Source organism: Hemitrygon akajei, chromosome 1, assembly GCF_048418815.1.
Source record: "Hemitrygon akajei chromosome 1, sHemAka1.3, whole genome shotgun sequence".
NCBI lineage: Eukaryota > Metazoa > Chordata > Chondrichthyes > Myliobatiformes > Dasyatidae > Hemitrygon > Hemitrygon akajei.
Genome location: NC_133124.1, coordinates 193,465,411 through 193,489,253, shown reverse-complemented (window position 1 = coordinate 193,489,253; position 23,843 = coordinate 193,465,411). Strand labels below are relative to the sequence as shown.

General features: G+C 39.5%; 1 protein-coding gene across 1 annotated transcript in view; it reads right to left on the bottom strand.

Annotated features, from left to right (window-relative positions):
• Positions 1-23,843, bottom strand: part of LOC140734366 (golgin subfamily A member 7-like) — a 69,206-nt gene that overhangs the window by 39,258 nt on the left and 6,105 nt on the right. Inside the window, exons 2-4 of the mRNA XM_073058239.1 lie at positions 15,788-15,913; positions 11,191-11,343; positions 9,009-9,110 (exon numbers count right to left, since the gene is read on the bottom strand). Of these exons, the coding sequence (XP_072914340.1) occupies positions 9,009-9,110; positions 11,191-11,343; positions 15,788-15,913 (381 nt within the window). The remainder of the gene's footprint in view (positions 1-9,008; positions 9,111-11,190; positions 11,344-15,787; positions 15,914-23,843) is intronic.

The following is a 23,843-nucleotide window of genomic DNA, read 5'->3' as shown; positions in this document are numbered from 1 at the left end:
TGGTTTGGGAATTTCTTGTGCCTCTGAGCACAAGACCCTACAAAGTACTGCGAACACTGAAAGGATCATCACAGATCCCTCCCATTCATCCCAAAATCTCTTTGGCTCCCTAATATCAGACATGAAGTACCGTAGCATTCGGACAAGAACTGTTAGGATGGGAAAGGCCAGGCCATGAGACTACTGAATTCCTTGCTACCACCTGGTCTAATCACTTATGAAGCAGCAGTAGCGCTAAACTGCTGACTTTTTGACTTGTGTCATAACTGCCTTTTATACTAAATGTCAATCTTCTGGAATATATTTTATTGATTGTGATAATATTGCTTTGTGCGTTGTTTTGTGAATTATAAGTACAGTGCTGTGCTTGGTGGTATATATGTACTACATATAGCTGAATGACAATAAACTTGAACCTGAAATTGAAAGAGCTTTGGTCTTTCACATTCAGACCAATGGAGGTACTGCACTTACCTGAAATTCCAGTCCCTAAAGGTAGGAATAAAGTTTCTCAAACTCCTGATGCAAGCATACCAACTGAAACACAATACTTAAGAAAATCAACATAAAAGAGGGAATAATTTTCACTGTCTGTGACAGGTGTTCATACTTCAGTGAAACAGGGTCCTGGATGACTGAGAAGCAGTGATATTCCCCGTTTATACTGATCACCAGTGTCAGTAACAATAAAACCTGCCTTCTCAACTCAAGGACATTTTTTCCATAACAGTTCTTTTGCTGGTCTTCTTTGTATCCTTCCTGCATGCCTTGCTGTACACACCTATAACTCGAACCATACTATGTGAAAGAGCAGAGACCGTGAAATTGCTGTGGTATTTTTCTTAGATATTAAATAAATACAATGTGTTGAACACATCTCAAGCATCAATTGGTCTGTGACAACATCTGTGTCACATACACCCATACACTCTCAAGACCTATTCATACAGCAACAACATAAGGCCATCATTTCAGAGTCTAAAACACAAGATGATTCAATTGCTTCAGTCACTTTCTTAACCGTGTCCAATTTGGCTGAAGAAAATAAAAAATAATCCCCACAATTGCAGGCACATTGCCATAAGCAATTGGCATATCTCACCAAGACCAGAAAAGGTTTGCAGAAATAACTAACCATACTAAATTCAGCAAGTCAATTCCACTGGCAATATTTAGGACCATTTGCAAAAATCTGCCATTTATTAAAATAATTAATTTCAACCTCCAGGGGCAAGTGCACATACTTGTGCATTCCTGAACCACAGATCAGAAAAGTTCCATTGCTTCACTGTTTGTATCTAGAGCTTCAGGACACTAGCCTCGGGCCAAGAGAGTTTTTTAAAAAAGCTGCTACTCAGTTCCATGACTGCTACCTTGTAACTTCTGCAGAAAGTCCATAACTAAGGACTTTGCTGGAAGCCAGAAAGAAACTCAAAATCACTTATTGTCAAAACAGAAGTGATTACATGACCAAGGTCCTGTAGTCCTTTCTGATGATGCAGAAATGTGAAGTTTAAGTCATCACTTTCAGATGAAGGGAGAAAGTGAGAGCAGTGCAAAGTACTGTTTGCTTAGAGAGCTTGGAAAAAAGTGAAAGGACTGATTACACCAAAGCAAAGAATTGTAGCTCAAGAAATCTATGAACAATGCCATTGAGCTTACACTCCAGTATTCTATTCCCATGTCCTTGTACTTTATTCCCCCTTCTCCCTTGTGAGGCCCCATTTCAAAACGCACCTTTAACAGTGCCTCTCGTATACCAATTCCTGTCATTATTTATCCTTACCCCATATTGAGGTCTTTAGAAAAAGCGAGTAACTGGGCAATCAACATTTTTTGTAACATTATTAAATCATACATTGTAAACTAAATGTCTCCAATAGGGCCAGGCTAAGTAAATTTACAAGATCTGTAAATAAATGAGACCATGCAATTTAAAAGACAATCTTCAGATAGAGGTTTAATAAAATGATGCTGCTGATGCCAAAGGAAGCTGTAGCTCTTGGAGACAACTGTATTCGGGAGGGAGGAAGTGATAATCAAAAAGGGCAGATTTGGAACACAGTGTTCAAAATTTAACATTGATAGTGGGTTTCACAAGGAAAATGTTTATTCTGAGCTTTAATTAAAAAGTGACACAAACAAGATTGTGCTCTATGGTAAAATGTGATTTTTGCTTTCATTAAAAATTCAATTACCATTAAAAATGGGTAAATGAATCTGAGTAATTCTCTCTGGATATTGTCCACTGCAGCAGTTACATTTCACTCTGAATTTTAGATTTTTTTTAAATACAGGCCGTCCTGGGTTACAAACAAGATCCGTTCCTAAGTCTGTTTCTAAGTCGAATTTGTAGGTAAGTCGGAACAGGTACATACAGTTCTTATTTAGCGTCAGTTAGTCAGATGTTTGTCTTAGTATATAGTATATATTTTACCTTTCTATGCATATAAAACACTTAAGAAACACTTCCAAATACACTGAAACACTTTAAACATAATACAGTAATAAAGGTAACTACATACAGTACTGTACTGAAGAGAGAGAGAATCTGTGTGCGTAGGTATACAGTACTGTAAAAAGACAGCTCTTTAAACAGTTTTGATAGAAAAAAAAAAGAGAAAAAAATCATGATTAAAGGTTAACACCTACTCTCCTTCCATCAATGTCTTGCATACTGGAAGGGGCATTTGGAACGTTCAACAGCAGGGACAAAAATGCTTCAAGAACCAATCTTCAAAGATGGCAATTGTAACCCAAGCCTTTGCATTTGCCTTCCAAATAACGGGAAGAGATGCCTTAATGATATGGCAAAGTGCCCTCGGGTTTAGAGGGTGATACACAAGCAAAGGCTTGAGCTTGAAATCCCCAGATGCGTTACCTCCAAGCGATAACGTTAGCCTGTCCTTCGATGCCTTCTGCCCTGATGTACATTTTTCCTCTTCTGAAATGTAGGTCCTTTCAGGCATTTTTTTCCCAAAAGCAGCCAGTCACATCTACATTAAATATTTGGTCTGGCAAATAACCTCCCTCCTCAATAATTTTTTTCAACATTTCAGGAAAATCACTCGCAGCAATTACGTCAGCGTTCACTGCTTCACCTTGCACTTTAATATTATGTAAATTTGCCCTCACTTTGATACGATTGAACCAACCCCTACTGGAAACAACTTCTTCGTCACAATCACCTTCACTTGCTGCACTTGTAGCTTTTAAATCATTGAAAAGGCTTCGAGCCCTTTTCTTGCACTAAAGTAAGGCTAATAGGCATATTACACTGATTTTGATCGTCTAACCGAATTATCAATAGCCTTTCCATTTCAATAATTAAACCGCTGCATTGCTTAGTAATAACTGTAGCATTCATCGGGGCAAGTCCTTTCACATTCTCCATTATTCTCACTTTATCTTTTAAAATTGTTCCGATCATTGACTGACTGTAGCCTAACTCTTTTCCAATGACCGATGGCATTTCACCTCTTTCCGATCGCGTTATTATTTCCACTTTATTTTCAGTCGTGATCATTTTCCTTTTCTTTGATGCACCACCAGCATTTGCATTGGACTTACGCTTTGGAGGCATGGTTACAATGGTAAATTAAGAGAAAAATTTAAGCCAAATACGAAGTTACACATTCAACAGTGTTAACGGCAACGTGATCCAACTTACAATAGCGGACAGCATTCTCCTTCCTTGAGCCGATAAACCGCTGAAGCTGCGCAATGTTTTAACTGAAATTTTTAATTTAATAGGCTTTATGGCAGTCCATTCATAAGTACTAGTTGCCTGTAAGTCAGGCGTTTGTGACCCAGGGACTGCCTGTACACAACTGATTGTACAACTGTTCCCTAGTTCTGGAGATTATAAGCTTATTTCCACATTGCTTGGACTGATAGAGATATCCCATCATAATCAAGACCATAGCAAGAAGATCGGATATATGGGCAGATTTAGGTCATTGAGCCCATCAAGTTTGCTCGGCAATTCCATCATTGCTAATTTATTATCCCTCTCAACCCCATTCTCTTGCCTTCTCCCCATAACCTTTGATGTCCTAGCTAATCAAAAACCTACTAACCACTATTTTAAATATAGCCAATGGCATGGCCTCCACAGCCATCGTGACAATGAATTCCACAAATTCATCACACTCTGTTCTAATCATCAGTTCTAAGTAGACGTGTCTCTATTCTGAGACTGTGCCCTCTGATCCTAGACTCCCCACTGTAGGAAACATTCTCTCCGCATCTATTCTATCTAGTTCTTTCAAAATTTAATAGATTCCACTGTGGTTCTCCCCTGCTCATTCTTCTGAATCCCTCGTATATTAACCCTATCATTCTCAGGATCATTCTCATGAACCTCTGCTGGACCCTCTCCAATACCAGCACCTTTTCTTAGATAAGGGGCCCAAAACTGCTCAAAACTCCAAATACAGTCTGACCAATGGCATATAAAGCTTTAGCATTATATCCTAGCTTTTATATTCTAGTCTCCTTGAAATGAATGCTAGCATTGTATTTACCTTCCTTACCACTGACTCAACCTGCAAAGTAATCATTAGGGAATCCACGAGAACTCTCACAACCCTATGCATCTCCACATTTAGAAAATAGTCTACACCTTTATTCCATCTGCCAAAGTGCATGACCATTCACTTTCCTGTACTATATTCCATCTAGCACTTCTGTGTCCCTTCTAATGTGTCCAAGTCCTTTTGCAGACTGCCTCCTCAAAACCAGCTGCCCCTCTAACTCTGTATCATCCATAAACTTGACCAGAAAGCCATCAATTCCATCATCAAAATCATTGACATATAACGTGAAAAGAAGTGTTCCCAATACCAAACCCTGCAGAACACTACTAGTCAGCAACATATGTCCAATAAATTCCACAGATTCACCACTCTCTGGGTAAAGAAATTCCTCCTCATCTCTGTTCTAAATTGACATCTTTGTATTCTGAGGCAGTCACCAGCCGGCAGCCAACCAGAAATGAGCTACTGCCATACAGCCAAATATCTATCCCTGCTAGTATCTTTCCTTTAATAGCACAGGCTCTTATCTTGTTTGGCAGCCTCATGTGCAGCACCATGTCAAAGGCCTTCTGAAAAATCCAAGTAAACAACATCTACTGACTCTCCTTTCTCTATCCTACATGTTATTTCATCAAATAATTTCATAAGTTGCATCTCCATTCGTGAAAGATCAAAAGTCACTCCTAAATAATAGCCTCTAATAATAATGATGAAACCTTTGGAGAAGTGATCCATTTCAACATCAATTACCAACAACAGTCCTTTCATTTTAAATAGTATCACTGAAGACCAATAGTCAATATGGGTGTAATACCAACTGGGACGTTCAATATTCCATATCAACACCAATGTGTAGAATACTGGATTGGAGGCCCAACAACAGAAGTAGTAGCGTCAAGAAAGGAAGTTTAAAATAAGTGAAATAATTTCAGACTCGGCTGCTTTAGATTTAAGATTGTTTGATGTCATTTCTAGTACACAACTGTAACAGAGAATGAAATAATTGTTTCCCCGGATCCAATGCAGCACACAACAAAGCACATTAAGATGAAGAACACAACAATAAAATAAATATACAGTTGCAAGAAAAAGTTTGTAAGTTCTTTACAATGACCTGTTTTTCAGCAGTAATCATAAAATGTGGACTGATCCAGGTCACAATAATAGACAAATACAATCTGCCTAAACGAATAACAGACAAACAATTGTACTCTTCATGTCTTTATTGAACACATTGCTTAATCACTCACAGTCCAGACTGGAAAAAGTTTACGAACCTTTGTACTTAATAACTGGTAACTCCTTTAGCAGCAACAACCTCCACCAAACGTTTCCTATAACTGCTGATCAGATTTACACAATGGCAAGGAAGAATTTTAGACTATTTTAGACAATTTCTCTTATTGTGGACTGATGAACGCCAGTCTTTCAAAATGTTTTTGCAACCTGTTCCAGTTTCATGCATCTCAACAATTCTTCTTGTAAGGTCCTCTGAAAATTGCTTTGATCGAGGCATGGTGCACATAAACAGACCTTTCTTATGAACATCAGGCTCTGTCAGTAACCTGACTTTGTGTATCTTTATTTTAAATAGGGCAGGGCACCTCTACAACCCACACCTTCAATCTCATCACATTGACTGGAACACCTAACTCCAAATAACTTTTGTAGAAGGCACTATCCCAGAGGTTCACATACTAATTGAAACTAAACTGTGATTGTTTAAATAGTGTACTCTATTGATGAGAAGTAGAGTAATTGTTTGTGTGCTATTAGTTTAGGCAGATTGTGTTTGTCTATTCCATTGACTTAGAAGAAGATCAGACCACATTTTACGAGTAATTAATGCTAAAAACCAGGTAACTGCAAAGGGCTCACAGACTTCTCCTTGCAACTGTAAATACATAAGATAGCTTATATATTTTAAGACTTATTGTACGTCCATAAGGTGACACAAGGCACAGGAGTTCCTGTACAGAAGGAAATTATAAAGTAGTGGTGGTGAGGTGTGCAGGGGTGTGTTAGTGGGTGGCGGTGTTGATCAGCTTTACTGCTTGGGAAAAGTTACTGTTTTTGAGTCTGGTGGTCCTGGTGTGGATGCTACATTGTCTCCTCTCTGATGGGAATGGGACAAACAGTCCATGAGCATGACAGGTGGGATCCTTCAAGGTTTTACTTATGAGAGCAGGGCAACATTGAACTCCAAGTGCCACTCAGTCGTCTTGAAATAGGGAGAAACTCCAGCCAGCTTGGTACCTTCAGTTAACATCAGAACAGGAACTTCTCATTTTATGCTCACCATTGTTATGCATCTGACTGAATGCACAGGAGTTTTTCTGCCTAAGTAAACAAATTGGACTAACATAGAAACAGAAATTTCTAACCATCTATCAAACCAGTTACTCATGAAACAAACAAACAGACTCACAGCAAGTTCTGGTTCATAAAGGGCCACAGTATTCAAGCACATTGTAAGGAATTTCATAATTTGTTTAAAAGGCTGCCAGGAAAGTAATCTACTATGATTCTCCAATTAAGGTTACCAAGACTTCTACAAGAGACTGAAACTTAAGTAGTCTGAGAGTTTCAAACACAATTCCTTCATTAGATGCCAGATTTTTTTTTTTAGCAGAGTGCTGTATCATTTCACTGAACTGCCCAAATATACCAAAAAGAAAACAGATTCAATCGGGATCTGTACATTACTCTTAAACACTGGGAAAATGGACAGAACGGTATCCCAATTTATGGCAAAAGACAAATCACACAATTTCCAAAACTTCAAATGTTGTTCCTCAAATTTTTGAAGCAAAAGAAAAACTATTTTCTTATAGTAGCTAATGAGAACATAATGTCTACAGAAAATGTGACTAAATGAGTCTTAATCCAAACATCCCACTCATCTCCACTAAATAATATCTTTAACACCCTGAACTGAAGCCTTTCAAATTACCTTTTACTGTACATAAAATCCTGTAGAACTTAGCAGGCCAGATAGCATCTATGGAAGAGTACAGTCGACGTTTCGGACAGAGACCCTTCAGCAGGGCATCAACTGTACCCTTTTCCACAAATGCTGCCTGGCCTGCTCAGTTCCTCCAGCATATTGTATATGTTAGTTGGATTTCCAGCGTCTGCAGATTTTCTCTTGTTTGTGATTGGATTACATTTTACTCTAACTCTTTCAGAAGATGACTGCTTGCATCATCCCTGCACAAAATACATCCTCTAAATCAGTTTGTGAAGCATACTTATTCTTCAGTCTCTCCAACATTTTGTCAAATTAGTTAAGCATTCTCTTCTAATTTCTCAAAACAGGTTGGTCCAGTCATGGAATCTCTCCAGTCTAAAAATTTGCATATTATCACCAATCTTCAATTGGTGCCTAATGTGAATTCAACTCTCTTCTTTCTACTCAAATGCTCCAAGCAAAAATCTGAAGCTGCCTCATTTCAAATAGTTCTAGATTCCTCCACCTCTTCCAGCCTGAATAATATTTATTTAACTGCTTTAACTATGATGATTAACAGATTTCACACAATTACTTAGTTTTGATTCCTTGTAAAGTGTCTCAATGGGTCTATTAACTCCATTTGTTTCCAAACCATTTCACACAAAATGCAGGAACTTATAAGCCCTTTATCTTATTAGCAAAAAAGAATTCCACAGCATCCAAAATGCTGCTCAAAGAAAATTATGTGCAACTTGTGCAATTGGTAGGAAGTCATTTTAAAACAATACATTAGGAACAAATGCAACCACCAAGCCCCACCTCTTCAATATCACAGTGATCATTTACCTAAAATATTTTTCAATCCTACTTCTATAATCCACAATTCTATCGATCTTGGCCTCGAACTTACTGAATGATCAAGCACCTTCAGCCTTTTGCAGGATTGCAAAAATTAATGAAGAAATTCCTAATATTTTTCGATGCAAGATCACGATTCTTATCTCTAATCTATTCAGCCAAGTGAAAATGTCTTACATATCAAGCCCTCCAAAAATAATGCTCTGATAAAAAGAAAAGGGAATTTTTGGCAATATAAAATGAGAATGCCAAGAATCTGGCAAGGATACTAAACTGCCCTCTCAAATAAAATAGTAGTACTGCAGTGGAGCCTTGGTTGGAGAGAGTGGAGCTAATAAATTTATGTTTCACTGCCAGTATTTCATTAGCTATTCAACTTGCCACTTTCCTCTTTAAAAGAGAGGCTTATGGCATGATTTAAGCGTATTGCAGTGTTATTTAAAATAAAAACAACCATCCCAGTCCATGCAAAAGAGCGAGTGCTTTTGTCAAAGTTTAATCAGAGTAGGAAATGCAATTATTTGTCTGTTTAATATCCGCTTGAGGCAGCATTGGCACAACATTACAAAACTGTCCAGCTATGTGGCTATATAAACAGTAATCAAAGAGATCGATATTTTAATAATTAGCAGAAGTAATTCAATAAAACTAAAGGATACAACTCTCAAACCTCTTTCAATTGGATCAACTATGACAAGACCTCTAGGTGCATATATCTTCTCATTCTGCTCCTGAATGTATTTAGCAATCTTTTTCAATACCTGCAAACAAAGAATGCATCAATAATAAACAAAACTACTTTCAAAAGATTCTGAACACACTCCTAGAACCACTTAATATCAATAACACAGATAGGATTACACAAAACAAATCATATAGGTATAATTTAGCTTCTATCTTCATTTAGTTGCAAAAGCTAAAAAGATGAAGCCTCTTCCTGATTCCTAAAGACTAGGATAAGGACATGAGATCAGGTCATCAACCCATCTTTTGATGTGGAAGAGCATAATATTAAGTAGAACCATAGAACATTATAGCACAGAAAAAGACCTTCTGGCCCTTCTTGGCTTAGTTAGAAAGTTAGAAAATCAAAGTTAAATTAAAATTCAGTTACATACTCAGTTAAGCAAATTTGCATTTTAAGAAATTTTTTTCTCTTGCCCTTCAAAAGTCTAATTAATGGGCTTTACACAATACATCTCAATTTTCATCTGGGAGGCATCTGACAGGAAAGGAATTACTTCAGGATGATGGTGGGAGGTGTGGGAGATGAGCACTGGTTTCTTTAAGCACAAGCGCTAAGCAGCTCCTTGCCAAACTGAAACGTACATTATCTGCTCAATGTCTGAGTAACTGACAGCAACAATGAATAACAGAAAGGCAGCCAAGCTGGAGTCTAGAGTCTCTTCAGTCCTACATTCTCCAAAACTCTCGATGAACCAAAGCTGAAATGGTAGAAGCAGGATCATTTTCCACAATCAATAATATGTGACAGATATCCTCACTGGGAAGATTGTGTGACCAGTACTCTTTACCTTGCTTATAAAAGAAACCCTTCAGAGTTTAATTAAGTTGCATACTTCGAGTCACAAGAAACCCACAAAATGATTAAATCAGTACACAGTCAGATCTGATTCAGGTTGGTCAGTTTCCGTAATTCAAATCCAAGTTTGAATAATAATCTGTGAAAGGTTGACAATTCCCACATATTTCCTTACGGTTTTTTTTAATCTTAAAAAAAACTTTTCCCACTCACTGCTCAAATTTATAATGATGTCATAAAAGTTTCAATCAGATAATTTTGACTAAACACATTAATATTTTCTAAAAAATGTTTGTCAGTCAAAATTCAAAGAAACTTAGAACAAGCAAGCTGTTGTAACACTGGTAGAGTCCTGATGCCCAAAGCAGCTTTACAGCAAATGTGATCAAGCATATTTGAAAAAATGCAGAAACTATCGCAAAAGTGCAGCACATCAGGTCAGAACATGACTCTATTTGTATCAGGGACCAAGGTTATGGGTCACTAAATAACTCCATATACAACAGCAGTTTGGGAGCATTTCACTTACTATTAACTGTTGTTAGCCCATTCAAGAAAAATATCAACACAAATAAAAGCACAAGTCTGAAATACTGAGTATTGGAAGGAGAAAAAGATGTACAGGTGCTTGAATATGTACATTTCTGATCCATGTTCAAGCATAACCTACACATTTTCTCTTTAATACCAATGAGCATATTATCAAATATTTTATTCCACATGCAGTCAAATAATATGCTTAAAACAAATTAACAAAAATATGCAATAACCTGCAAGAAATGCATTACATCTTGGACTATGTTAACTAGACTGCTGCCAAATAACTGCTCCATTCAACTAATTATAACTATGTACATTCTTAAAATATCAGGGGAAATAATTACTGAATTCATCCATAATTTACATCTTGATTTACTCATATTAATTTACTCATATGCGAGCAGATTTATTAGATACATTCCCAAAAGGTAAAGCGGAACCTTTGATGAGTATTAAATTAGATTGATAGTCCACTTGATAGTCAAATGACTTACTGTTAGAATATTATCGGCATAATTATACCAAATAAAATGTAACCAAATTGAAAACAGAAAACATTATAAAATCCCTTTTACCACCCAGGCATTCTGAACATCAATAAGATTTTCAAAAACATGTACAACAGATTTTGGATAGTTGGGTGGTGATTAGGTCAGGCTCATAATTATCCTGCTGTGAAATGACAAAGTATAGTATTTGACTTGTAGCAGTCCAATCCATTTACATAACTTGATAGCCATAGTGAAAAGTTAACTCACCTTTTCATAATGAGTCTCCATACACAAGAAGATGGTGTATGCAGTCAAGCATGCCAAGCAGCCCTCCAAGTAGGACTGTCCTCCCACCTTCTCAGCCTCTGCATAAAGGTTGTTTAGTACTCTGATGGTTTCTTCAAACTGCTGTCTGTCAATCTGTGGAAAGAGCATTGCTCACACAGGAAAGTAATTCAGTAAAAGCACCTTTCATCCCAAACAAACTGATGATTGTTCCCCAAAAACTTAATAAACCAACATTCATGTTTAAACTTACCATCCAACCACAAGTAGAAAAGGGGAAAAATACTCTGGAATTCTGATGAAAAAAGAAAATCAGAACCTACTATGTCATTGGACTACCACCCTAGAAGCTTGGGATGAATACAAATATCTTGCTAAGCACAGCAGTTTAGTTACCAGTGCTTTGGCAAACCTACCCATACAGGATTACAGCAGCTGTGACAAGGAGTTAGAAAGCCAAAGTGCTAGACAAGGGCAGCAAATACACAGAACTCTTAACTAATAACACTTTCACATTTAGCAATCAGATTGTGGAACAGAGAGATTACAGCTGTTCATTATGCTATGTTGTTAAGTGACTTCCTTCTGAATGCTGTGAATTTAAATAAACAAGGATTATTGTGGTATGAGAACTATTTCTCATAATTAATAAGAGTATTGTTAATCTGAACAAGCCAAATTGCCCAGATGATGTACACAAGGGTTAGTGAGGAGTCTTCTTAACAGACTATTTCCTCCAATTTTCCCATCATTCATTCTGCCTGCTGCGAGGAAACCATACCTGCAAGCTAGATAGCCCAAAACAGCTCTTAAGACAGAGAACTGAAGGAGCATGATGACTGCATTGAATAGACAGCTATACATGTTGGTGAATCTAATGTTTGCCACAGAATCTAGTTTGCTTTCTACACATCAGCAGAAAGCAAGTACTCATGAAAAGATGGTAAGTTGACTCTTTTGGGAAGATATAAAACTTGAAGTTGACTGCTGCCTCTAAGATTGTCAAGCTAGAGCATTAAAATTCAAGATTGTTTAATGCCACTTCCAGTACAGAAATTTAAGGAGAACAATATAATTGTTGCTCTGGATCCAATGCAGCACAAAAACAATAAGATAAAGAACACAACAATAAATAAATACATGAGATAGATTATATACATAGATTGACTGTACGTCCAAAAAGTGACACTTGGCACAGGAGTGTCTACACATAAGGTGACTGACAGGAAATGGCAAAGTACTGGTGGTTGGGGTTGTGGAGGGGTGGGTTAGTGGATGGAAGTGTGAATCAGCCTTGCTGCTTAGGGAAAGTAACTGTTGTTGGGTCTGGGACGAACAGTCCATAAGCAGGGTGGGTGGGATCCTTTATGTTGTTACTGGCCCTTTTTCAATACCAAACTGTACATATTTCTTTAATATTAGGTAGACAGGCTTGTGCGGGTGATGCATTGGGCAGTTTTGACTACCTGTTGTAGAGTCTTCCTGTCCACCGCAGTGCGGTTTCTGTACCAGGCAGTGATCCACCATGTTAGAATGCTCTCTACTGTACATCTGTAGAATGACATAAGTATATGCAGACATGCATAGTCCAGCTCTCTTCAGACTCCTCAGAAAGTAGAGGTTTTAGTGAGCTTTCCTGGTTATGGTCCCAGAATACATTCTACATAAGAGGTTGTCTGTGATGTGCACTCCGAGGAGTTTGAACCTGTTTGCTGCTTCCACTGTTGTGCCGCCAATGAAAAGAGGAATGTGAGTAGTGACAGTTCTCCAGAAGTTGGTAACAATCTCCTTTCTCTTGTTGACATTGAGGAAGAGGTTGTCTGCCTGGTAGCAGGCCTCAATCTCTTCTATCTCCTCTCTGTAGGCCATCCCATGATTGTTAGTGAAGAACCCCAGCACTGTCATGTCATCGGTGAATTTGACAATGTGATTACTCAGGATTTGGTTATACAAACTTGGGTGATCCTCAGGAGCACCCGTGTGGAGGATGATGGAAAGAGAGGAACATACATGCACCCAAACCATCTGAGTTCTGTTCATTAGAAAATCTAACACCTAGTGGTGCATTTAGACCAAGGAGTAGGAGTTTATTCACCAGAGTCTGTCAGACAATAGTGTTGAATGCCAAACTACTACTTGGAGCTTGCAGCTACTACTTGCCAAACTACCAATACTTGTGTCAGTATTCTAACCCAAGTGGCCTTGTTTTTCAGATGTGTCAGGGCCAGATGCATAACAGATGCTATCACATCTGTCGAAGAGTGGTTCTATCGGCAAGCATAATCAGAACAATGTAATCAAAAGTATACTGTTGGAAGTTGTTAAAATTGATTGTAATAACATTAAAATTTTGTGTCAAAAGCAAGAGAGTCTGAAGTTACAAAAGCACCCACACACATAAGATTTCAATACTTACAATCCCTGAACATTGTAGTATGCATTTGACCACCTGTCTCTCTGACAATAACTTTTAGCATGAACACTGAAAAGAATGAGTGAAGGTAAATTAACAATGTAAGTAAGAGGAGAGAGATGAAAAACAAAGAACTACCAACTGGAGGCATAGCTGCAAAATGACAATCAGCTCCCAGGTACAAGCATTAGTCATACTCGTCTGAGGATCCTGCCTTTCAATTTCAGGGACCATTTCATAGTCTGGAATATCATCACCCTTTAGTGAAAGAGTACCCCTCAATTCCAGCTAGCAGAGGAAGTTTCTGGCTGTTAGGTGACTAGCACAGAACGGATTAATGAAGAAGACAGCAGTGTACCATTAAGAATCATGGCAGTCCCATCACATTGGATATACTGGGGACAAACCTGGCCAAGTCAATTGCTAGTTGGCCAGATTGTTCTGCAGATCCAAGCGTTCTAGCTGGACTCAACCACGGCGGGTTGTGAGAAGAGGCTCTCTATGCAGGAGCTTACCCTCATTACAAGGTATATGTGGAGGGGTTTTTAAGCTGGTACATAGACTTCCTGACCACCCGCCATTATTGAGTTCTGGACAAGTTGATGAACAGTATAAATTTGGAGTGTGTTCGGTCGCAGCTTAGGTCTGAGCATTTGGAGGAGCTCTCCTCAAATTTTGGTTACAGTTCAGCCCCAAGCTCCTTAGCTTGGATCACCTGGGGCATCAGCTGTGGATCTCCATGTCATGAACTGCCCAAGGTAGCCATTCAAAGACCATTGATTAGGGGCATCAAGGGAGTCATTTAAGCTAATGGAAAGCAAATTATGGAAATAAGTTGACAATCTGTGATTAGTAAGGGACCACAACAGTCAGTGCTTGGGGGAAACAGAGGATGCAAAATTAGGTGGGAATGCAATGAGGAGGGTCCACAGACTGCAAGGACACAAGCAAGCTTATTGAGAGGACAATAACATGATAGAAATGAGGTGCATTAGGTGTAGGAAATAAAAAACATTCTTGTTTTAAATGGCAAAAGATTTTGCTTTAAATTAGATAATGTTGATATTGGAAAGGAACCAGGCTTCCCTACAGGTCACTGAATGCCAACATGCAGGCGAAGCCAATGATTAGAAGGGCAAGTGGAATGTGGCTTCTATTATGGGAAAATTTGCAATTGTATTAAATCTTGATATATTGTGTGGAGAATTGGTCTCCTTACCACAAGGTAAGGGGAAGTAGGGTAAGAAGGGGAGGAGGGGCATTTACCCCATCCCTGACATATTTAGTTGTTTGCCTGTTTTCCATCTCCCTCTGGTGCTCCCCCCCCCTTTCTTTCTCCTGAAGCCTCCCGTTCCATGATCCTTTCCCTTCTCCAGCTCTGTATCACTTTCGCCAATCACCTTTCCAGCTCTTAGCTTCATCCCACCCCCTCCGGTCTTCTCCTATCATTTCGCATTTCCCCCCTCCCCTCACTACTTTCAAATCTCTTACTATCTTTCCTTTCGGTTAGTCCTGACAAAGGGTCTCGGCCCAAAACGTTGACAACTATTAATCCATATGTGTTTGGATTACGGAGGTAATGGGGAGAGTGTTCGTGCTCCTTGCACGCAGTGGCAGAATTAAAACCAGGTCACTGGCACTGAAATAGCATCACACTAACCACTACACTAATGTGCGGCCCCTAATATTTGAGTCCGTCTTTCCACAGATGCTGCCTGACCTGCTGGGTTCTCCTCGTGTTCTTTATTCATTTCTGGAATCCCAGCATCTTCAGTGTTTTTCTTTTGGCCTTCTGAAAATCACAGATGTGCTGCAGAAAGGCTGAGTCAGTTTTGAGGGAGACCGACCACTAACTCAAGGGCCAAATGATCTTCTGCTCTTATACCATTTTGATTAAATATATGAACATAACACAGCAAGTAAATATTTAGGCACCATGTTAGTTACATTAAAAGTGATAATATCTCAGCAAAATATTGCTCTCATGGGTTACATCTGCAGTAAATTAGTAGGAAACAAGTATACAAATTAAGAAGAATCCATGAGATAATGCAGGTTTTAGGGAAAACACCAACACAAACTATCAACAGACTGATGAGTGGGATTTGATATGACCAAAGGCATTTTGCTGAGAATTCCTCACAGGCTCTTGTAGCTCCATCTTACCCTGGATTCCAGTTCACAAGGGAATTTAGTTTGAAACTGGCACACCGTCCCACTGGAGTAATCTCTTTGAATGAAGACCTTGGATGCCAATGCTGTGTTCTGCCTCAGATCCTGCAAGCAGTGAGTCTACAAAACAGTAAACATGAAACTGAGAGTTAACAAAAACAGAAAAGCACAAACAATAGGACATTTAACAATCATACCACAATTGGCTACAAAGAAGGGGAGAGTTGCACTGAAAAGCCAGCATCTCGACTGGCTCAGCAAATATCAAGTAACAGATAAATTATATTGCATTTATATATATGCTAGCAGAACATATTTACAAGCTTCAAGACTTGTGAGAAGAATAACACAAGTTTCATGGGGAAAGTTTATCAGCTAATAAACTGAGACAAGAATAGGGTAGAGGTATGCTACGGTGATGAAAATAGGCAAAGGTAGAGAGGGCCCTTTCTTTAAAATTCAGCTTGTTAACACATGGCTGCACAATGTTCAAATTTTGAGGTGTGTCAAGAAGAGAGATAAAATAGTTCGGAAACCTACAATGCGAAACCTAACATTATGAATAGCAGTGATGCTTCACTCCCAGATGAGCTCAGCACCTTTTATGCACGTTTTGTAAGGGCAAATAGAACTACAGCAATGACGATCCTTACAGCATCCTGTGATCCATCATTGGCACTAGCCTCCCCAGCATCCAGGATATCTACAAGGAACAATGCTGCATAAAGGTTGCATCCATCATTAAAGACCCCCATCACCCAGGATGTCATCATCAGGGAGGGAGTACAGGAACCTGAAGGCACCCATTCAAGGTTCAGTTATTATCAAGTATTTATTTTTCAAGTATGTATGCAGTATACAACTCTGAGATGACTCTCTTCCAAACAGCCACACACCAAAGAAAACCATGGAAGTCAGTTCAAAGAGAACACACAAAAAAAAAGAACAACAACATGATCATCAACACCTCCCAAACCACCCTCCCTCCGCATATTGGCCCCCAAAACCCCTCCGTGCACAAAAAAACTAACAAAAACGCTGCAAGAACATAGTTCCCCAACCTGCCCGCACAAAATGTAACATCGAATCCCCCTCCCCTACACACAAACGAAAAACACAAGAACATCAAACCCCCAAACTTACTGTAATTTACAGTTTTGATGCACTGCAATGTACTGCTGTCTCAAAAAAAAATCACAACATATGCCAGTGATATTAAACCCGATTCTGAATCTTCAGAATATTGACAACTTTAATTTTTTTCCCCAAAATGAATGAAAGTCATACAGCTCAGTCATTTAGACAATAGTATCAAGATATCAAGGTATTTCCGGAAAATTAAAAAAGTGCTTTTGCCTAAACTTCACCGAGTTCAGCTTTTGGATGAAGAAAAGGTGACCCAGGATAAGTACTTGAGTAACATCAAAAGAGAAGTAATAGCAGGTAGCTCTCCACCAGTGACAGAGTTAAACTTGAAAAGTGTAGGCCAATGCAGCAAAATGGTGCTGGGAGAGGAGTTAGAGGAAGAAATGATCAACAATGTCAAAAAAGCTACAAAAGAAATAACAACTTTGTGTCACACAATCACATGGGAATGTTGTCAGTCACTGATAACAATCACATTAGCTCTGTGGCATGGCAGAAACATATTTGAAGTGACATCTGAGGAAGAGAAAATTTGGAGCTGCAGCAAAGTCAAGCACTTCAGAGATTTGGCACAGCACAGGTTTTCAAGTTCGAGGGAAGGTATGAAAGTAAATTTAAGAGAGAAGAGACAATACTTGAAAAAAACTTAACAGTTTCAAGAACAAAAGGGAAGCTGGTCTTCAGCAGCTTACTGGATATTGGATTAGGCTGAGCTTAAAATGGACATGTGAGGAGATGGAAGAAACAATAAAAATTGACCAGGAAGGTTTGATTTGCTAGGCTTAGGTTAGTGCAAAGAGCTGCTGACTAAATGGTCTCGATGAAGTCAATGATATCCATGCTTGTGTACTGCAGAGAGAAGACAGAGGAGCTAAGACACTGTAATAACACTGGCACAAGTACATCCTTGTCAATTCAGAAAACTGCATTCAGAACCTACGAATGCTGCTATTCAAATACATTTTATGCATTTCAAAAGCTGCAAACTTTTTAGTTTATTCAACAAAATTAAAATCCACATGAACTCACTGCTGCAACCAAATCATGAGGGACTATAAATACATTTCACTGCTTTTCTAAATGATAAATATTTGCAGGTACCTTAAGGTTGTTATAGCTGGGGGTGGTAGTGGGGATAAGCTCACACTACCTATTAAATGCTCCCAATGATGTGCATCTCAAATAGCCTGTGACAGCCACGTCTAGCTCCTGGCCTTCACATGTGGCTTAGTTACTAAGCCTTGTAGAATCATTTCTACTGACAGGAGAAGGGGCAAAGGCAGGTTACTGGCACCTTAAAACCAGTTGCTTCAGACAAATGAGGCTCATCAGCCATGGCTGGCAGCTCATCTAGAAGGATAACTCTGATCTCAACCCTCTACTGCCTTGATTCTATACTCACTCATGGGGAAAGGTTTCAAGAATAAACCCCAAGGAAAAATCTGGAGTTGGAGTCCCTCAGGCAATCCTTCTGTGTGTTCAATGCTGATTGAAAACTCCTGTAACACCATAGCTGTCAAACTGTACGAATTCCTGCCGTTCCTTTGGATTCACGAGCTGAGTGGAGAGGGGTAACCAGCTGCATGGGCAACAGCCTGCTCTCCATATCAGACTCCCCAGGCTTGCATATGAAAGCTAGGACTCAATATCCATGGTTGACCCCGACCAATGGAAGGCCTCAAAATATTTACAATCCAGATAAGTTGTTAAATACTATCACACACAAACTGCTGGAGGAACTCAGCAGGACAGACAACATCTATGGAAAAGAGTATAGTCGACGTTTCCAGCCAAAACCTGATGAGTCAGAGTTGGAAGGTGGGGGGAGGGGAGAAGAATCACAAGGTAATTAGGTGAAACTGGGAGGGGGAGGGGTGCAGTAAAGAGCCGGAAAGTTGATTGGTGAAAGAAATACAGGGCTTGAGAACGAGGAATCTAAAAGGAGAAGACAGGAGGCCATGGAAGAAAGAAAAGGGGGAGGAGCACCAGAGGGAGGTGATGAGCTAGTAAAGTGAGAGGGAAAAGGTAATGGGGAAGGTTGGGGAAGGGCATTACTGGACATTAGAAAAATTAATGCTCATGCCACTGGGTAGGAGGCTATCCAGACAGAATACAAGGCATTGCTCCTCCAGCCTCATCATGATAGCAGAGGAGGCCATGGATTGACATGACGGGATGGGAATGGGAAGTGAAATTAAAATGGCTAGCCACTCGGAGATCCTGATTTTTCTAGCAGATTGTAGGTACTCGGCGAAGCGGTCTCCAAATCTACGTTGGGTCTCACCGATTTACAGGAGGCAGCCACCGAGAGCACCGGTGTGTAGCATAACCACTTTTTATATAGTATAAATAATATAAACACTTCTGAATCTAAAACCTCAAGTGCAATGTTATAAATTACCTAAGAATACAAAGGTAACTCAACGATGTACATGATTAGTCATGACAAACCAAACTTCTGAAAATTTGGGACCTGTAGATCTGTCTTATTTGCCTTTGCTGGACCACTTCAGTATACAAGTAGTAAAGGCTACAGGAAGGATGGTGTCTATGTTATAACTATTTTAAACACCCCAAATTCTGCCTTGCACATTCTGACCCAATTACAAGTACAATGGTTTCTAGATTCTAATTAGCTGACATGAAGTTTGAAGACACTGAAGTTCACTGGGCATGAAGCCTTGGTAAAATCTCTTCCAAATGACTGCTTCTGTTTAAAGTACAAGCCAACTCAGGTAAAGAACACGAAGAGGAAGCACAAAACGTTTATCGATAGCCAAGTCTTTGAAAATTATTCGTGTTTCATGAAAATAAGATCAGAAAGTAAAGCTGGAAAGTACACTTTTCTTTAAAACAATGTACCACTGTGATACATATACCTGCAGAATCAGAATCCACCCCCAACGGGATCTCACTACCAAGCACATCTTTCCCTCCCGCACCTTCTGCTTTCCGCAGGGATCACTCCCTACGCGACTCCCTTGTCCATTCGTCCCCCCCATCCTTTCCCATCAATCTCCCTCCTGGCACTTATCCTTGGAAGCGGAACAAGTGCTGCACCTGGCCTCACTTTCTCCCTCACCACTATTCAGGGCCCCAGACAGTCCTTCCAGGTGAGGCGACACTTCACCTATGAGTTGGCTGGTGTGATATACTGCATACGGTGCTCCCGATGCAGCCTTCTATATATTGGCGAGACCCAACGCAGACTGGGAGACTGTTTCCCTGAACAACTATGCTCTGTCCGCCAGAGAAAGCAGGGTCTCCCAGTGGCCACACATTTTAATTCCACGTCCCATTCCCATTCTGATATGTCTATCCATGGCCTCCTCTACTGTCAAGATGAAGCCACACTCAGGTTGGAGGAACAACACCTTATATTTCACCTGGGTAGCCTCCAACCTGATGGCATGATCATTGATTTCTCTAACTTCCATTAATGTCCTTCCTCCCCTTCTTATCCCATCCCTCATTTATTCCCCCCCCCCTTTTTCTCTCTGCCCCTCTCACAATCACTCCTTGCCCGTTCTGCATCTCCCTCTAGTGCTCCCCTCCCCCTTATCTTTCTCCCTAGGCCTCCCATCCCATGATCCTTTCCCTTCACCAGCTCTGTATCCCTTTTGCCAATCAACTTTCCAGCTCTTAGCTTCACCCCTCCCCCTCCTGTCTTCTCCTACCATTTCAGATTTCCCCCTCCCCCTCTCAAATCCCTTACAGTTAATCCTGACGAAGGTTCCTCGGCCCTAAACTTCGACTGTACTTCTTCCTATAGATGCTGCCTGGCTTACTGCATTCCACTGGCATTTTGTGTGTGTTTCGTGAATTTCCAGCATCTACAGATTTCCTCGTGTTTGCAAATTTAATTTCACTGGCTTACATCATAAAATGTGTTGTTTTGCAGCAGCAGTACATTTCAATACATATTTTTATAAATTATAGTTGATAGCTTATAGGACCATAATTGCCACAGCGCGCAGTCATTAGCACAACCCAATTAAAGCATGGAGTGTCAGAGTACAGAGTTCGACTCCACTGCTGTCTGTACATTCTCCCTGTGACCCCATGGGTTTCCTCTGGGTGCTCCGGTTTCCTCCCACAGTCCAAAGATATACCTGTTAGCAGCAGAATTGATCATTGTAAATTGTCTTGCTATAAAGCTAGGGTGCTGGGAGCACGGCTTGTTGGGCTGGTAGGACCTGTTCCGCGCAGTTTCTCTAAATCATATATGTCAAACTCAAGGCCCGCGGGCCGGATTAATTATCTTTGGCCCGCGAGATAATATCTAATTACTATTAAAGCTGGCCCCAGTAATCGAAGCGCCTATGGCGTATGATATGGCTAATGCTGAGTTTATTCAGGTACCAGGTTTTCAGGGTTTTTAGTGTTTATTCGGCAGTCTTCTTCATAAGAAACTGAATTTGTAAAGTGAAACACTTTGTAGTTATAGCAGAGACTGAGACACATGAGAGCAGGCTGAAAAAACGGAGGCAACGAAAGCTGCGTTCGCACGCGTCCGACTGATCCGGCCTGCATGAAGCTGCATTTTGCTCAATCCAGCCCGTGACCCAAAATGAGTTTGACACCCCTGCAAAGTAAATAATGATAAGGGCTGGCAGAGTGGAGTAATTATAAAGCTGCTAGCTCAACTCCAACAATCCAATTTAGTCTTGACCTCCAGTGCTGTCTGCGTGGAGCTTGCAAACTCTCCCTCTTGGTTTCCTTCAGGTTATGGAATACGCCATTGTATTCCAAAAGTTTCATCATTGTAAACTGCATTTACTGTAAGTAAACAGTAGAAATCTGGAGGAGTAGCTCATAAAAAAGTGGCAAGTATGGATTAGGACAGGATTAGTACAGAAACAAATGCTTGATGGTAGATGCTGGCTTGGTGTGTCGAAGAGCTGAATTCGTTTACAAGCTGAATTGTTTTGCAATGACAAACTTATGACATGGTCTCAGAGGACCTGTTGGTTATTCTCCTCAAATGGAAACCTGTTTTCAAAGCTTTGTGTGGTATAGAACACACTGGAAATCACAAACTATTGACAAGTCTGTGAATAAAGGAAACAATCTATTAATGACCCAACAAATTTTTTCAAGGTGTGTACATGATAAGTGAGATAAGAATCAAATTCCTGAATTATGTAAATAAAACTTTCTGCTTCTACACATCTACCTTCTTCAAATAGTGTTAGTGTGATGTCAGATATGTGCATAACATTGAAAAATAATGCAGATCCAGTGCCGTCTTAATAATTTCCTCTTTCATTACAACCATCTCCATAAAGACAAAAATTATGTGGTGGCATTCTGATTTGTATTCAAGGCAGACTTATCTGTTGACACCAGGGACCAAATCTCAAATCCCAACACAAGCTTCCTCCCACCAGGTTAATTTGAAACTGCCAACATTTCCAGCCTGCCTAATTCTGGTTTTAACAGAGATCGACTGAGGGAAGTTGACACATCCATTCATAGGAAGTAGCTTGAGATCACTGCTCCCTCTAAGCTATGCGAGTGCGTAGCTGCGCAATAAATGAAATGTTGCCGCGCACGTAACCTTTGTAGCCATGCAGCTGGAATTTCCTTTTGTACAAATGTTTTATTAAAGTGCCGCACAGTTTTCAGGCTGTGTAAATATTTCCTGCTCAGAACAATGGTCCGTTTGCACAGCTGTAAAAAAAAATTAAAGGGAATGCTGTTTGATATTTGATATTTGCTGTTTTGATATTTGATATTCAAGTATAATCAAATTGGTTGCTTCTATTTTAATGGTTATTGTATTTTAACTCAAGTCAGACAAGTCTCCAACGGCTCAATGCTGACAGGTATAAAATTACAGAAACAATTCTGAAAAATCATTTCTGATATTTCTGAACTTTCTGATGTTGTGCACACATTTTAATAGGCTTTACAACTTTGTTACTGAAACAATAGGTCAGATCAATTTCTTTCCCAGCCCTGCACAGGTCAAAGCCACACTGACGAGCAATTGCACGTGCCTTTCGTTAGCACACAGTTTTAAGAACCCATGGTGGAAAAAAAAAGTGAATCATCGATATGATCTTCCCTTGCATAAGAGATTCTCATCAAAAATCCCCTTCCCAGCTTCCCTTTAACTCTCTCTGTGTTATGTATTGTGCTGGTTGAACACATAATTGAGTTTAACCTTTGGTTCAAGTTTGTATGGCTCCACTATAAACCTTATTGCCTATTTCAATAACTCTGGTGCCCAAGCCACTAGAGATTTTTTTGACTAAAGAAATAACTGGATCCATTCACTATTTTCAGTTCTCTGCATTACATCAAAGTGTGTATCAATGAAGTGATGGGCTAATATGCAAATAACAATGAAATGTATTAACCTTCATTCTGTAGTATGCACCCCAATGCTGCTTTCTCAACCAGAAGAGGAAACTAAAAGAAAAAAAATCTTTCAACAGAAAACTTCAACAATCATCTATTGTCTAAGGAAATCAATAAGAATGGTTTAAAATCTTTCCACCTGCCAAACTCAAAGATCATAAAAATATATGTACTATTATATATCATTTTTCAGTGACAAAAGGCTTTTTAATCTTTTTGCATCAGTTTTGGTGGTACATAGATGCCTTATCCAGAACTTCAGCTCACTTTAGTCTCCCCAACATAATCTTTACTCTGATCGACAGAATTCAATTTCCTCCTCCCGTTAATACCAAACTTTATTTCCAAGGTCCTGATAAACCTGACAAGCTTCACAAACAGAAGTGACTTTACTTCTAGGAAAAACCACATTGGTCTCTGTTCAACATCACAACCTGACAAACATATACTGGCTTCTCTCACATAATCCATAATCCTCTTCGTACAACTGGTTCATCGTTAACAGCTTGTAGCTACTCATCCTGAAAGCACAGGGCTG